At 43.6% G+C, this 16336-nt stretch overlaps 1 protein-coding gene across 7 annotated transcripts in view; it reads left to right on the top strand.

The window, feature by feature from the left end:
* Positions 1-16336, top strand: part of Plcb4 (phospholipase C beta 4) — a 371211-nt gene that overhangs the window by 281060 nt on the left and 73815 nt on the right. For all 7 annotated transcript variants that reach the window (XM_057780480.1, XM_057780478.1, XM_057780479.1 and 4 more), the window contains 5 exons: positions 3214-3293; positions 4991-5044; positions 10417-10498; positions 11347-11447; positions 12096-12153. In XM_057780480.1, coding sequence (XP_057636463.1) covers positions 3214-3293; positions 4991-5044; positions 10417-10498; positions 11347-11447; positions 12096-12153 — 375 coding nt within the window. The remainder of the gene's footprint in view (positions 1-3213; positions 3294-4990; positions 5045-10416; positions 10499-11346; positions 11448-12095; positions 12154-16336) is intronic.

Raw genomic sequence — 16336 nt, 5'->3', positions numbered from 1 at the left:
AAAGGATTAAAGAGTGAGAGAATAAAGGGTTATCGGTGGTGGAATGTGTGTTTGGTGTGCTCAAGGTGTTGGCTTCAATATTCAGCAGAAATAAAATAAATAAAACTAAATTTTAAAAGGTGAGAGAGTTTAGTGAAGCTACAGTCTGCCGGGACAGCAGAGAAACCACACCCCTCTTTCATGGTCAGGTGCTGCTTCGTGCCATGGCCAAGTTATGTTGCACCCAGGTTGCTTGTGTCTACTCAGGACAAGAGTACGAGAAAGTGCCCAATGTGGCAGGCCGAAGGCCCCAACAGACCTGGCTGTTACCCAAGGCCTCCAAGATGCACCTCTAAAGGTGTCATGCTGATAAATTATTTTAAGCAATTCAAACAGATATATCTTAAATCACCATTTTAAAACTGTTAATCTGGCAATAATCAAAGCATCAACATGCTTGTAACTCACGCCTAGCAAAACTTCCAAGGAAACTCTGGGACTCTACTGACACCTGCTGGCATCTCTCTATTTAGTGTTTGAAAAGAATGTTTGCCTAGCATTAATGCTTTTCCTATAGTCACTAGGACTCAGTATACTGTGTGTTTGACTTGAGTATGGCAGGGATCTGGGGGAGGCATGGAAGAGCTTTCCTTCATTAGACAGGGAGAGGTGGACCAAGCCACTGAGTGAAAATACCCCAACAGGAAGGCCTGCCACAGCTCTGTAACTGCCCCTGCTCTGCCCCTGCTCTGTGACTCTGGGCAAGGCCCCTGGTCTTGCTTTCATCTTTGCAAAGTGAATACAGCACAGACTCCATGCCCAGTGCTGAGCAGACCCTGAGGGTGTTGGCGGCATTTGTTACTGCGTGGGTCTTGTGGTGACTCCAAAGGTTATTACCTTTCCATTCTAATAAACAAGAGTCTTCACCAATGCTGTTTTCAAAAAAATGGATGAAGGCAGCTTAAGCCTCCTGAATGTCCCCCACCCCCACCCAATGTTTGGAGCTTATTTCTAGAAACAACTAAATTAGCACGATCAAAAACAGCAGTGTTGTTTTCTCTGCCCCAGCCACTTGCCCTAGGAAACTGGGGACTTTGTTCTGTGTTTTGGAACATAACTCAAACCTTCAGGTTGAGAAAATGCCCTCAGTTAATGCCATCCAAATTATTTGTGCTTTTTCTGTCTGCTCCTGGGAAACTGTGTGGGCCCGTGGTTTGTTAGGCCAATAACAGGATATTCGATAATCTCCCGGGAACCAAGTCCATATTTAGCCTGACAGAGGACCAGAGGTCTGATGATGAGAAACGAAGCAATTCTTTAAAGCTCCTATTTCATTTCTTTTTTTCTCTCCGTACCCAGACCTTACCTGTTTGTTGAAGCTTTTGATGCTCTTTGCAGTTCTCAGAAAGTAAAAAAAAAAAAAAAAGGCCTTTGTCAGCTGCAGAAGGAAAGATGCCTCTCAGAGGCCTTCTATCTCCCACCAGAAAGCTGTTAGCAATGACTGGAACATTCAGAGGCAGCAAGAGCCATTAGCTTCACAGCCAACAGGATGAAATAGGCGCTATAAAAGAAATAGGCGCTAGTGAGGATGTAGGACTTAGCACCCTTGTGCACTGTTGGTAGAAATGGAGAATGACATAGCTGTCACAGAAAGCAGCATGGCATCTCCCTTTAAAGTTAAAAGAATTCTTGTGTGATCCTATGGGCACTTAATGCAAAATAATTTATATCATTATTTACAGTATCCAAAATGAAGAAGGAGCTCAGGTGCCCATCGAAGGAAGAAGGGGTGGATGACCCATGACATTCACATGTTAAATTAGAGCATTATACCTAGAGAAGTAAGCCAGTCAGAACATGGCAAATCCTACGTGATTAGTCTTGTTTGAGACGCCTAGCATAGTCTGTGTTTTTGCATAGACAAAAAAAATCAGAATGGTGGTAGCTCATGGAGGTCAAGGGGAAGGCACAGATGGTGGGGGATGGGTGCAGGACTTGCTGAATTATCTAATGCCCCTGAGAGAGAAACATTTAGGTTCTGCATGTTTTACCAAAATTAAAATGAGAAGACAGCAAATACCAAAATCCAAACCCCACACCCATATAACTCAGTCAGCAGCTCAGGCCTTCTACAGATGAAATCTCCCATCCTCGTGGCGTGAAGCCTGGTGCTCTTGGGAAGTGCTATGCAGCCGGAATTTCTGTGGTGACAACTATGTTTCTCCCGGGCACTCTCAGCACGGTGCCTAGAAGCCTTGTCATGACTTTGGAACACTTGCATGCTAGCTGTGACAGCCGGTTATATCTGTTCAACTTGAGTTTAAGGCATCATGCGATCAATGACAGCAGAGTTCACATTTATGTTACCACCCATCCAGAATACTGTTCTTTCGTTGGCTCTAGATGTAAACTTAGGGAGGGAAGGGATGGCCTGGAGAGGAGCCTTAACTCTGTCCATTCCTAAGCATCAGTTTGTTACAAAGCATGCTGCCAAGGTGTCACTCTTTGGGGGCATTCATTAGTGTCAGATGTTGGACCGAAGAGCAGTGCTGGCTTTAGTTCATGGGCTAGCCTTCTCTAGTAAAATGCCCTTTTACAGACCCAAAGTTCTTCCCTGACATCCTCCATCTGTCTTCACTTTTCCTTGTAAACCCATGGAGTGATGGTATGAGCTACAGTTGAGGCCCAAGTCCTTATACAGAAATTATGTGAGCACATCCCTGCCTGTTCTGGTTACCCTCGCAGCAGGCAAGAAATCTTCTTACTTTTTAAGGCTTTGCTGGAAAATGCAGACAGGTAAGCTATGTAAGCAGCACAGACGGAGCGAATCAGATGCTGCAATGAAGGGCCTCCTCACATTGCCCTCTAAGATGGAGGAGGTAAATGTATCAGCATGTACTGTACAGATTGCTTAGAAAGAGCTGAGCAGCTAAAATAATAAGGCTTATATTTAAACAGGCTGCATGTAGAAAGCTTAGCAAGTCAAGCAGTGGGTGGCATCTCTTTGAGGCAATCCAGTCTTTCTTTCATGCCTTGTAGATGCCACAGGAAGAATGAAAGCTTTATATTAAAGAATAAAATACAAGCATGTAAAATATAGATGGCTATGTGGTAGAAAGGTGATGGAAGGAGAGTGTGTAGTTTGATTGCACAGAGGAGGCGGGCTATCTAGTAAAAACACTGTACCTGCTGCAGAAGATTGCTCACTGGGATTTTTTTTTCTTCTTTTTTTAGCAATGGGTAGAAGGCCTGAGATCAATCATTCACAACTTCAGGGCAAACAACGTCAGTCCGATGACATGCCTCAAGAAACAGTGAGTTTTGTTTGCAATACCTCTTGTTCTTAGGAACTGTCTACCAAGTGTTCTGATCACGAGATAAAGACTGCATTGCCTACGATCGGGCAAATCCTAGCCTGCCTTTCCTTCTGAACCCCTGAATTTGGAAGGTGACGCACACGCCTGTATTTATACCACTTAGCCAGGCACATGTGATGACTCTCCTTCACAGAACATGCATCAAAAAAACCAAAAAAAAGGTTGATGCACAAAAGCCACTGGCCACTCAGTCCTCTAAGGGTTACAAGCATTGGGTTTATGCCTTCTAAACTCCGTCTTCTGCTAGGTGCCTCTGCATGCCTGGCTGGGTGCTAGGGTATCTCAGGTCTCCACTGCGTAAAGCCGACAATTTGAGGCTATAGCCAGGAGAAGCATTTGAAAAAGCATCTGCTGGTGAGGTGTAGCAGGAAGTCCTGCCCCCAGCAATACCACTTCCTGTTTAATATGCGATCGCAGATCTCAGGGTTCTTTCAAATGTTTTTCTAAATATCAGTCAGTGATTCAATCAAGGCCTGAAGATCTTAACTGCAGCTCACTGTTCCTGGACTCCCAAATGGTCTCCTACACTGATAGAGAGCTGTAACCCTGCTCAGGGACAAATAAATGACAGTTTCTCAAATAGAAATTCCTGACAACCAAGGGTCCATAATTGTGTGTGACTGCCTGCTTTTGTAGGGGCTGTGGGTGGCAGGTAGCGGTGAGGTACCACAGCAAGCATATGTAGACCTTGTGGAGACAATCTTCCCCCTCTGAAAAACAAGGCTCTAGCACCAAGAGAGCAACCTACTGATTCATCGCCTTACTCTGGGGGCCATCAGTCCTTTAGGCACTTCCTGCTCCTATCTCCTAGATGTTTGGCAGGTGCTGTAAACCCCAGCTTTGCCACTTTGGGCAGATCCTTAACTTTACAGTCCTCCACCAGAGAACTAGATCACTGCGTGGATGAAAGCAGAAAGCCTCTCGAAAGCTCGTCTTCCCATTTGCTGTGCAACTGCCTCCCATCACTCAGTCATTGTGCTTATTTTCTTAGCGAGAACCTAGAGACTGTTTCCTACTGTGAATGGAAAGCGTACTTATACTTGAGTGGCCGATGCAGACACCAGCTCTTTGGGCAATGGAGCTTCTGTTCACCCAGCCACAGGCTGCTTACCTACTGTGTGTCCTCTCCAGAGGATGTGTCTCCAGAGAAAGTCCCCATGCCTGGGAGATTGTAGTCCTGTTGCCATGGCTAACTGAAACAGAGTAACCGAGCCAGCCCCTACACCACCAAGGCTAGTGGTTCATATCCTATGAGGTCATGTAAAAACTAACTGAAACCCAGCACAAGCGTGAACAGGCATCATGGTTTGCTCAGTACAGACATCCAAGTTCTAATTCCCCTCAGGGTGTGAGATTTTCAAATATAGGACTCTATAGTTTAAGTTTGAATTTCAGACGATAGATATTTTACGATAAATATGTTGGGTTACCAAGACGCATTAAAATATTGTATAACTTGAGTTCAATTCAAATTTTACTGAGTGCAATAAAATCTGAGGGCCCTCAATTTGTCTCCTAATCATCTGAGTTTTAAATTAGACATTCTGTATGAAGAAGGCTTTCTTCAAAGTTCTTAATGAGCTGGAGCAGGTGCTGGTGGGACGCTCTGAGGCAGTGTTCCTTTTGTTTTCCAGCTGGATGAAACTGGCGTTTCTGACCAACACGACTGGTAAAATTCCAGTGAGAAGGTAAGCGAGACATTCTTTGCGGCTCGCCTTGCTGTCACCATCCCAAGACCCAGCCTGCTGTAATGCAACTGCATGCGCTCATTGCCTTCAAGATATTTCTGGAAGCTTAGGTTCTGTCATTCCGTAGTTCAATTTTTAACAATCACCGGTGGAAATAAAGTTGCACCTCCCCCAGAACAGGACACATCAGCTGTGGTAAAGGATGTCTGAAATGTAGTGCTGAATTTTAATCTGTGACTCACTGGGCTTTCACGATTCATGTTGTGTTCCCCCACTTATCTGAGCAACAGCTCCCTCCCTCCCTCTGGCTAGATCCCCCCATTGTGAAGGTGCACTGTGGCAAGTCAGTGCCTCTGGTCAACACCTCCCCATCCAAGGCTGCTGCTCATTCGGTCCCTAGAAGAGGTGGGGCTTCCCCTAAATTCAGCTGCCATAGCAGAGTGCCAGAGACTTTTGCATATACACAGCAGAAGCTCATTTCTCACCGTTTGGGAGGCTGATGCATGACCAGGGTGCCAGTGCGGGATTTCCAGATTGCAGACTGATTCCTTCCAGGGGTGCCCTTACCTGAAGAAGGCCAGAGAGCTGTCTCATGTGCACTTTTATAATGTGCTAGTCCCAATCCCAAGGACAGATTTTCATGTTGGACGAGCTTCCTCCCTCACCAGTCCTAGTGAACAGTGACAGAAAACAAAAGGCAGAAGGAACCCGAAAGGAAGAGGGTGTGAGCCAGACACGTCTTCCCCACGTGTTCTCGAATGGTTCCGGCACATTTCATTCTGGGAGGAGTCCCTACGCTTCCCTCTTTTCTGTGTCTCACTTCCTTTCACAGTTTAGGGTTTGCTAATGGCCTGTGTGTCTCTGTCAGGTCTTGTGAGGGTAGCTATGGAAATTCTTGACGAAACTCTCCTGGGTCATATTACTTGATGTTTATGTAAGCATTCATGGACATCAAAGAAGCTGGGCTCAGCCCTAGGGCATCGTCTGTCCACATGAGACCAGGAGATATGTGCCCTTTAGCCTGAAGCAAACAGACTCCCCCTATACCAGCCCACGCCTACCAGGATTTTTCGACTCAAATTCATGTTAATGTTCTCTTTGGAAATGACGTTAGTAAAGACACACACTGACAAACAACGAGACCTAGAAGAGGGTTGTCCTAGACTGATCCATCTTTAGCACACAAGACAAACAAGTCAGCAAGTGCGGAACATTTGAATGGGTAGGTGCAATTTAGCTGTGGCATTCTGGCTACTCCTGGTCATTTCCAGGGTCATTTCCCCGCTTCTCTATCTACGTACTTCATTCTACACCAAGGCTTCTATTCTGTACCCCTGTGCAAATGTCTCTGTCGCCCCCTTACATTGTCATACAGAGAAGAAACACCCTAGATACCATCATTTTTCTCAGTTCTATAGCTATGGGGATCATGAACTTAAGCTCCCAGGTGACATGTCTGCAATATGTGTTTATGGGAGACTAGAATACATAGATACCATGAAGATGACCCTGTGCAGCATCTTTTCTATTAAACCTTTCATGATTGCTTACCAGGCCGCAGACCCCAAACGTTTGTTGTGGTCTTTAACAGATCCATATATAGGGTTCTTTCCTGCCTTGCTACTGCTCAAGTGAAGGAAGGTTTTCAATAATATTTTTCAAACAAGTCAGCTTTTTAGAAGTTTATTTTTAGGAAAAAAAATCCCTGTGAGCACCCCTGCAGGGAAGCTGTTACCAAAGACATTTCAGAAGGATCCTTATTTTATTGAAAACTTTCCTTAACATGAGCAATAGAAAGGTTCATTGTTCCCGAGAAGTCTTGCCACAAACAATGCATAGCCATGCTTTAGAGAGTATACATGGTAGTGTGAGGGACAGAAGTCTGTTATGCTTTATTCAGTTCCTTTTTCCATGATAAAGGCTGAAAAAAACAGATTGAATGGAAACGGGAAGATTAAGATCCAGGCGCCTCTCATCAGTAACTCTGGTTCCACTCATCTGCCTTCTGCCCATCATGTTATCATATCATAGTTCCGGTTCTTGGGTCCCTGGGCAGCTTGTTCACTTCTAGAATCGTTACCACCACTTTGCTAGAAATGGCCTAGCTATTTTGGTGTTGTCTTTAGCTCTTTTAACGTGGATTTTTGTGTGTGTGTGTGTGCTTTTCATTATTAATAGGTGCTTAACACAAGCCACCTGTGACTTGGGGTCGGGCTGTGAGAATTGATGTACAATTGATACCAAGCCAATGAAAGGCAGATAACTCTTCTGGTAGATGGTCTTCCAACCCTTACGTGGAAATCGTCCTGAATGTTTTAATGGATGTGAAGGATAAACACTTTTTAAAATGTCACTTCCTCACCACCACTCTGGGGTTTTAAAATGGAAACTATTAATATAATGCACATTGTGTTAAAAGGGGATCTGGCTTCGTAGTCGTTGTGTGGCTCGGGAAAGGCCCCTGCTCTTGAACATTAAATCAGACTATAGTACCCAGGAAATTGCAGGGATGATGGAGGAAGGGGGCTAGCTCCTTGCCTCTTGTTTCTTTTCTTTTTCTGTCTGTGACCTTGCACATCCTGCCTTTCTCTCAAACACACCTGCTTACCAAAGTTCATCTTCCTACTTGAAAAATAACTCTGCTGTCTCACATTCCTTGTGACCAGAATGTGACCTATGGCTAGAGAGTCGAGTGATGGAGACCTACATTCTTGTGGACAGTGACTGGAGGGGCCAGTAAAGGAAAGGCCAAGAACCTCGGGTATAACAGTATTAGCAACATGGTCTGCACAATCCATCCATCCATGTCCTAAAGCTGCAGTACCCTACAAAGGGCAGTGCCCTGCTCCTTCACTGGAAGTCTTTTGTGACTGTGTCAGAAGTTGGTGTGCAAAAGTCTTAGAAACACTGAAGGTCACATATGGGCACAAAGGGGACTCCCTTCGTGTCTAGGCTTATATTCTCCTAGTCATTTACAGAGACCCTGGAATACAGAATTTAGCCAGAGCTGTGGCAGGACTGAGCACAGCTCCAGTGTATTTGCTTTCGTAAATTCCTTTAAGGGAAGGAATGACAGTTTATTTTGACTGAATAAAATCTCATTGAGAAAATTGACATGTAGCGTAGTTGCTCGGGACCTTGCCTAGTGTGTTCAAAGCCTTGGTTTCCCTAAATGGAGGTTTGATTGTACATGTCTTAGTCCCAGAACTGTGAGGTTGTAGGGAGTGCATGTCCATTCTAGGCTAGAGACCCTGTCTCAAGAAAAAAAAAAAATCTCATTGAGCACCTAGTAGCTTGAAACACTAAGCAGACCTCGTTGGCCAGTGAATTATATAGAAGTTATTATAATGTTACAGTCCCTTTATCAACATACTATAAGTATGTATGTTGCCAAGAAATACTCCCATGATGTCTAAAATGTCTCAAACTGTGTGTGATTAGTGTGTTGTTCTCAGAACCATGGTTGAAGAACATCTTTCCGGAAACCAGAGAATTCCAATTCCCTCCTCAGCCTCGCAATCACAGTAGATGAATTTTCAGACTCAATAATGATTTGGAAAGGTGTCTGGAGCAAAGGCAGTAAACATTACTCTAGGGAAATAGTCTCACTGATGCCACTGTGCCTATTTTCCATTCTGGCTTCTCTTTTTACGTGCAGTGAGAAAATGTGTCTGTAGGCTGCCCAGACTCTACTCACATCTGAGAAGTCTGCACCTGTCTCTCCCATCTCCTTGCTCCTGACCTTCTTATTCTAAGTTCTGTTTCTCGACACTTAGCTAGGCGCTCACCAAAAGACTACTTTCCTCACGGCCCCATGGTGCCTTCCTTCTCCTTTGCAGGAATGGCGTGGACTCCATACTTCCTACCTCATGGCCACAGTGGTCAGTTTCACCATGTCATAACCAGTCCTGTCTAATCCAGCAGCCTTGAGTAGGCTAGGAGACCCCCAAGATTGCCACACACAGATTATTCACCCTAACCTTGCTGTGGCCCCTCAATTATTATATCAATGCATACTTGGATAAAGTCACATTGAGTAGCCACTCTGGAAAGGTCAAACGGTATCTATTCCACGTCGGTATCTAAAAGTTGAATGAACTCTCCAGACAAGAAAATATAGACATGCCACTCTGCTAGAAAGCCATTATCTGCTTTCCTTGTTTGCCTGGCACACCTGCGCTCCACTGTTAGCCTCCCGTATGCGTGAATACATTTGTCTCAAGAACACTTAAAAAACTTCTTGGAGCCTTCATGGACCTAATATAAAACTATAATGGTTTAAACAGACACATCTGGATGCATTTATCTAAAGCTCCTTCCTCTGGGTTTAATTCGGTAAGCTGCACTCTGCAGCTGAAGCAGTGCTTTCTCACACTCACCAAGAGGAACTGGCTGTCAGTGCCTGCCCGTTCACTGAACAGAAACAGTGGGAAGTACATGAAAGTTGTGTGTGAGACGCTAATGCTCCATTGAAAAGCCACATTTCACAGCTGAAAGTCATCTTCAGTGAAGCCTGCCCATCTAAATTTAGGCTTTCAAGGACCATAGTAATTCATGACCTGGGCTTTTAATCTATGAGCGAATAAGCCCCCTGGATAGGCAGAGACAAAACTGGTTGCCATGTGCACAAGGTGTCTGGCTAACAAATATCCCCTAACCTTTCACGCAGATAGTTTTCATTGTAAGTATCTCTGACACATCTATAATGTATGTAGGGTGTTCTCTCCTCCTTTTACATAAGCAAGTTTGGCCAATAAGGTGTTAAAATTTGACTAGCGTTTTTTAGTGCAATTTACTACCAAAATTAACTAGTACAAACTAGTTAAAAGGCTATTCAGAAATGCTATGTCTTGGGAAGTGTCATGATTCTGATGAAATAATTAATTGGGTCCTGGTAAAATCCTAGACCTTTAGAAGGCTAGCGTAGCAGGGTGTCTCAAGGGAGTTTAGATGAAAACAGCCATAATATGTCTGGTACTGGGTGTCCACTGTCGTGAACCTGCAGGCCAGGAGAACAGGAGCCACATGCCTTCCCTACATGCAAACCTCATTCACATGCACTTTGAGAGCCGCTAGACCATCAGCCACTTTCCTGCTTCTTCCCAAGAACACCAGTTCTTAGGATCCAAATGGATCATTGCATTTGTCCAACGCCCACTTGTTCGCAAACACCGAAAGGACTAGAATTGGCTCTGGTAACCAGAGAGAAGAGTTAATGTGGGGTTATTTTAACTGTCAACTAAAAGGTAGTTTTATTTTTTTTTTCCTTCTCCCCAAACCAATCATCTCTAAGGTATTTGGACTGTTGCATCAGAGAAAACAGAATGAGCAGTAACCCGTTGTTTTGTTTTTTTTTTTCTCTCCTGATCTAGTATTACTAGAACCTTTGCATCGGGGAAAACGGAAAAGGTGATCTTTCAAGCCCTCAAGGAATTGGGTCTGCCCAGCGGAAAGGTATTCTCCGACTTAGCCATATTCCTAAAACCGTTGTCACTGTTGTTTGTTGGTCCACCCATCTGTGATAAGCTGGGTTACTGTGTTAAACGGGCATCAGTTGGAGCCAGTGACACAGAGAACAGTTAATTTTCCTTCTCACCTTCCACTGACCATGGTCACACTTTTCAAAGTGTTTTCAAATCCAACTATTTCACTTCAAGATGATTTTTTTGTCAACTTTATTAAGGTGAGATGAAAGGGGGCAGCTGTTATTTCTAGTTTATGGAGTTTATTTTAGAACACCCAGCCACACTGCCTTAGCCTAGCCTAGCATCAGCATGAATTATTAACTAATAAATTCAGTTCCTCTGCACAGCCTTGCAGGATTTCATGAAGGATTCCTTTCTGTCTCATCCATTTATGCTCACGACCCTTTGTATTCAAGCCATTGAAATTAATTTTTGTACTGCAAGAGAGACGTGTGTCTCCGACTCTTGTTTGAAAGTTACATTTCAGTGTGACAGGTAAATCCCATTGGTTGCTCTGTGATCCTCTAAAAATTCACAAAATAGGTGTCATTAAATGTTGGACTTGATGATCTTATATCCACTGTGGGAGCACTTACTTTCCTCCCTCAAGGAGAGAGGGAGAAATTTCTGTATATTCCATCGATGAGAGATTTCCCAGAGAAAGCTGTGCTGGAGGCAGGTGTCACTAAGTGTCTCACATGTCATCCACGCCATCATGATCGCTGGGGAAGCCTCATTTGCTGTGCCCAGGGCTTTTACTTCAGGACCTTATAGATCACCGCTCTTTAAGAAGGGGAAAGATGTTCCTTCAATGCCTGTCCTTTTTCTTCTTCACAGAATGATGAAATTGAGCCTGCCGCATTTACTTATGAAAAGTTCTATGAACTGACACAAAAGATTTGTCCTCGGACAGACATAGAAGACCTTTATAAGAAAATGTAAGTTCTCGTTGTGAGGAGGTGTTATGCAGTGCTATCTTTGCCCCTATAAATTTTGAAACCATCTTTGCTGTAATCTTTAAATATATGTCGCTAGCTCTAGTATATCTGGTCAGGGTTACATTTTTCACCCCTTAATTTATTAGTATAGAAATCCACTCTGAGGTTTTTTTTTTTCTTTAAAGAAACTTTGACATAGATTAATTACAGCACTTGGAACGTCCCCCCTCCCCGGCATTGGCTTTACTAACGACCTACAATTTTAACCTGCTCCTTTAGGTATTAACCCATTATGTGAACTAACTAGATTCGATTTGGATGGAATGTTAATATGTGGTTGAGAAGTTCATTCATTCCAGTTAATTTCAAATGGATGACTTACATGTTGTTTCTGAAGGAATGTCTTTTGGTAGAGCTAAAGAACTGCATATTACAGGCAACTTCTGTGACCTAGTGGGAATGCTATCTTTCCTCTGTCGCTGTTCTTGGGTTCCTCCTGCCCCCTCTACAGGCCCTGACCACTCTTGAGAATCCACCTACTTCAGGGTTAGAAAATGAGTTTAGAGTTATGCGCAAATGTCAACATGTAAATCGTACCTACTGTAGCATCATACAGAAACTTACTTTTTCTAATACATTTCTTTTCAGCAATGGAGACAAAACTGATTATTTAACGGTAGACCAATTAGTGAGCTTTCTAAACGAAGTAAGCTTTTTCATACATTAACTCCATGAGTCTGTGTGCCGTGGCTTGCCTCCCCGGTGTCCTCACTGCATGCTTGCATCACGCACCCTTACTCGCTTGGCTTCTGACCCGCTGATCTTTCCATGATGGCTTGACCAGGTGCAAAAATCAGCCACCGCCTGCCCGTGTGTCCTTGTGCCTCCTCCACGCTGGCTTTGCACACCACTTCCTGTCGGTTTCATGCTGTGATGTGTAGCTCTGGTTCCGTGTGTATGTGTGAATTTTGTAATGTATTTATTGAATTAAATGTGTCTGTGTTTTTTTGCAAGATGATTTTTTAAGGTACCTTGAGTCTACATTGATCTCATAAATAGAAAGAGGACAGACTGAGTTTATGTTACTATATTTGGATTCTCCGATGCTAACTTCCCCTCAAACCTTTGCATGGACTAGAAACCTATATTTTTGTCTTTTAATGGTTTGCATGTAAGACAAAGATGTAGGTTCAAAATTTGACCCTTGAGCTTCTAGGCAAATATAGTGTTAGGCCAACTAGATTGCAGGTTAAATTTTCATTCTTTATTTTCAAAACAAACTCAGAGCTGAATGTAGAACACGATACATTTAGCAACTAAACGAGCAACAAAATTTGCTTAAAAATATCTTAGAACAAGTAAAAGTCATAACTTTTGTTGTTTTAACCAAAAAGAACTTTTTTTTCATATACAAAGTGTTTTTAGCAAAACCCGCAAAGGCTCTTTTTAATCCGAAAAGAAAAATTCAACTTTCCCCACACACATAAATAGTCAGAAAAATGTGAGTAAGGAGTGGACAACACGGTCTTATTTGGAAAGAAGTTCACAATCATACCATACAACAAGGACATGCCTGAAGAGACAGGACTGGGCTGATGGAGTTGTGCGGTGGAAGAACACATACCCAGCATCCATGAGCCCCTGTGTTCAATCCCCAGCAGAGAGGAGAGGGAGGAAGCATCACATTAGACACCAGGTAATACCTCAGCAAAGAGAATGAGCAGTCCCTGGTGTGCCACTTTGCACAAGCAAATCACACCTTTGCCAAAGGTCTTCTCTTCCTGATGTGTGCAGGCTCATGGGTTCCGGTTCATAGGGCTACATGTCAGAAACTGTTAACACAAGCACACATGCGCTGAGACAACAAAGAGAGGGACTCTATATACCCACACAGATGCTTCCGCCTTTGAGGAATCTGCTCAGGGCAATGCAGTATTTATTCACTTGAAAATGTCCTCAGTCTTTCCAGTCCTCTCCACTGTATCATCTGAATCCTGTGATTGTAATCTTTACCCGGATATTAGCCATATTCTTGTGCCATAGTTCTCTGAAGTTAACTGGTCCCCCTTTATTTTCTTAACCCTTCCTCCTCCTTCTTGCTGTTTGTTTTCTTTTGTTTCCGGTAGCTTTTTTTGTGTATTTTGGTTTATTGATAATCTTAAATCTGATAAGATGGGCAGGAATCTGGCTTTCTAGGTGGAAAACATTATGACAGGGAGAGAGGAAAAAACCCTAGCTCCTGGTCAGTTCATCAGCACTTCCTGGTGAGAGAGAGAGAGGAGGAAACCTTAGCTCATGTCAGTTCATCAGCACTTCCTGGTGAGAGAGAGAGAGGAGGAAACCTTAGCTCATGGTCAGTTCATCAGCACTTCCTGGGCCAGCATGCACTTCCTACTGCGCTGTGCTCTTGGAGTTCGGAAGCAATTCTAAAGTCCAGAGGATAGGTGTTGCTCTTGCACCTCTTGTGGAATTCATTTCCTCTCACAGATTGGTTTCTTTGTCTACTTAGTTATCAAATTTCATTATTCCAAAGATTTTAAAATTTTTACTCGTAAAATCTGTAAGCTTTTACTTTTTAACCCAAATTATTTAAAGAGAACAGGTCTCTCATACTTCTCTGGCTCTGCCCTCCATGTTCTTTATGATGAAGCAAGCGTTCACTGTTGCTGCTGCAGTAGACCATCACAGGCTTTGTTCTTGATATTTCTTTTCCCTTGGCTTCTCTTTAAGCAAGGAAATACCCTGAATGTTTAGATGAGACTGGTGGAATCGGTGTGATTGTAGATTTCTGTAGGTCCTAGGGAGGCAACAGGACATTCCAGAACAGTATATGCCCTGGGATTTCCATCACAGTGTCATCTCCAAATATGGCTTTCTTTCCCCTCCACTGTCGCCCCACATCCCCAGCCCCCGACTGGCTTCTTGCACATTCTATGTACAGTTCTACTCTTATCCCACTAATTTCTCCAGAATCAAAATAGCTTTAGGCATGGCAGCTTCAAATCCTGTAATGCAAGGAGGCAGAGCTCATCCGGAATGCACTAGGGTTTGGAACATAAAGGTCTGTGACCTTAAAAAGATCCGACCTCAACATTTTCTAAGGACCTCAACCTTGTAACCTCAACAGGCAGTTTCACTGTTACTTGGGATCCAGCGTCATGCAGCAAGACAAGAGAAAATGAGGAACACTGGAAGGCGAAGGCCCTGGTCACTATGTATGCAAATTTCAGGGTACATGAGAACCAGTTATAACCACAAAGAATCAATAGGTGAATATACAACAAGATTCATTGACTGGCACTGACCGAGGAAAAGAAAGCCCCTTCCAGTTAGCCAATAGTGTACTGGCTTCTGCCATCTTCCAGCCTGTAAATCTCACTCTTTCTTTCTGATTAGTATATTAATCTCTACCTTCAAGAGGTAGAAGGGGAGAAAACTTTAGTCTTTTACTTAGTTACTGTGTAGGGTATGTGCCTCTCTTCCCTCAGTGGTAGCTTTGAATTCATTTCTCATCTGCTTTCCAGGGCCTCTTAGTCACAGATGGCCATAGCTTGAATCCCCAGACAGGCAGCATTAGTGTCCCTCAGCAGTGTATTAGCAATGCAGATACTGAGTCAGTAACCTGCGCTTAACAAGATGCACAGGCAACATGTGTGCCAGAGGAAGTTGTGCAGCACTGTCTAGGCTAACAGGATGACTTCTTGGGGTGCTTAGTGGAGTGGGGGGAAATCTGAGCATAATAAATATATTTTGTTGTTCTCCATAAAGAATTTAGTTAGACAAGTTTACACTCACAGCTAAACCTTTAGTATCACAGCGCCTCTGGGTTCTATCCAGTGGATAGAAGGAAACGTCCTTCACCAGAATCATGAAGAACAGCAAGCTAGAGTTATGGAGAACTGGCGGAGGTGCATGCTGGGAGCTGCCAGCGTCAGGCTCTCCTATCACCTCAGCTGTGTGTAGCAGGACTAATGCAGTCTCTAGGGTCAGGTGGTTTTGCTTTTTCCCCCGTTGTTAATGAAATAAATTGATTTCAATGCCACCTCTGTTTCTGTTTTGCTTCCAGTAAGCATAATAACAGCTAAGGAAGTTGATGGAGAATTGAGAACTGCCCAGAGAGCAGGAGAAACCAAAATAAGAAAGAGGAAATGGGTCTTACATGGAGACAGTTAGAAACAAAGACAAAACATAACATGACTTTATCGCTGGTTATCTACTCCCTCACACACATCACCACACATAGGAGCACATTAGAGTTGAAGCTGGTTTTTACATGTTTTAATTGGAAGTATGTAAGAGAGTACCTAAAACTGTTCTCTTTACAATATCCTTGTTCTTAGATGAGAAGATAAAAGAGAGAGGAAGAGAGGAGAGTATTCCATTCTGTGTGAGCCCAGCCTTGCTGATTGTTCAGCTCCCTTTCTATACCATTTTTAAATATTAGATCAGCATCCATCTCCCCCAGCGCACTTGTACCCAAAGGCGGTTGACACATTTTCTCAGTAAAGCTAAGGACAGAGTTGTGGGGGCCTCTTATGATAGATCTCATTTGCTTGGCACAGGTTTCCATGACCGACTCTTCAGAGCTATTTAGAACCTCATTTAGAAAGCTCTGGATGCCAGGAAGTGAAATGCTGGGCTTGTTGTTTATCTGAGTGGAAGCTGATGGTGTCTCAGAGCTGTGGCGACCTGCTGCGCTGTGCTGTCTCTGACTTGAACTCTTGTGCACCCTGTTACTCTGCGGTCACCTAGATGTGATGATGTGTAGCATTCTTCCTCACTAGGATGAAAAAATGCAAACCTTACATTTGTTTCCCTGCCTCTAGATTATTCAGAGGGACCAGGCTTTGTCACCTTTTAAAATGTGAAAATTTGGGGGAAAGAAAAGA

Source organism: Chionomys nivalis, chromosome 9 (assembly GCF_950005125.1).
Source record: "Chionomys nivalis chromosome 9, mChiNiv1.1, whole genome shotgun sequence".
NCBI classification, from domain to species: Eukaryota; Metazoa; Chordata; class Mammalia; order Rodentia; family Cricetidae; genus Chionomys; species Chionomys nivalis.
Note: the sequence above shows the minus strand (reverse complement) of the source record. Positions and strands in the feature narration are given on the sequence as shown.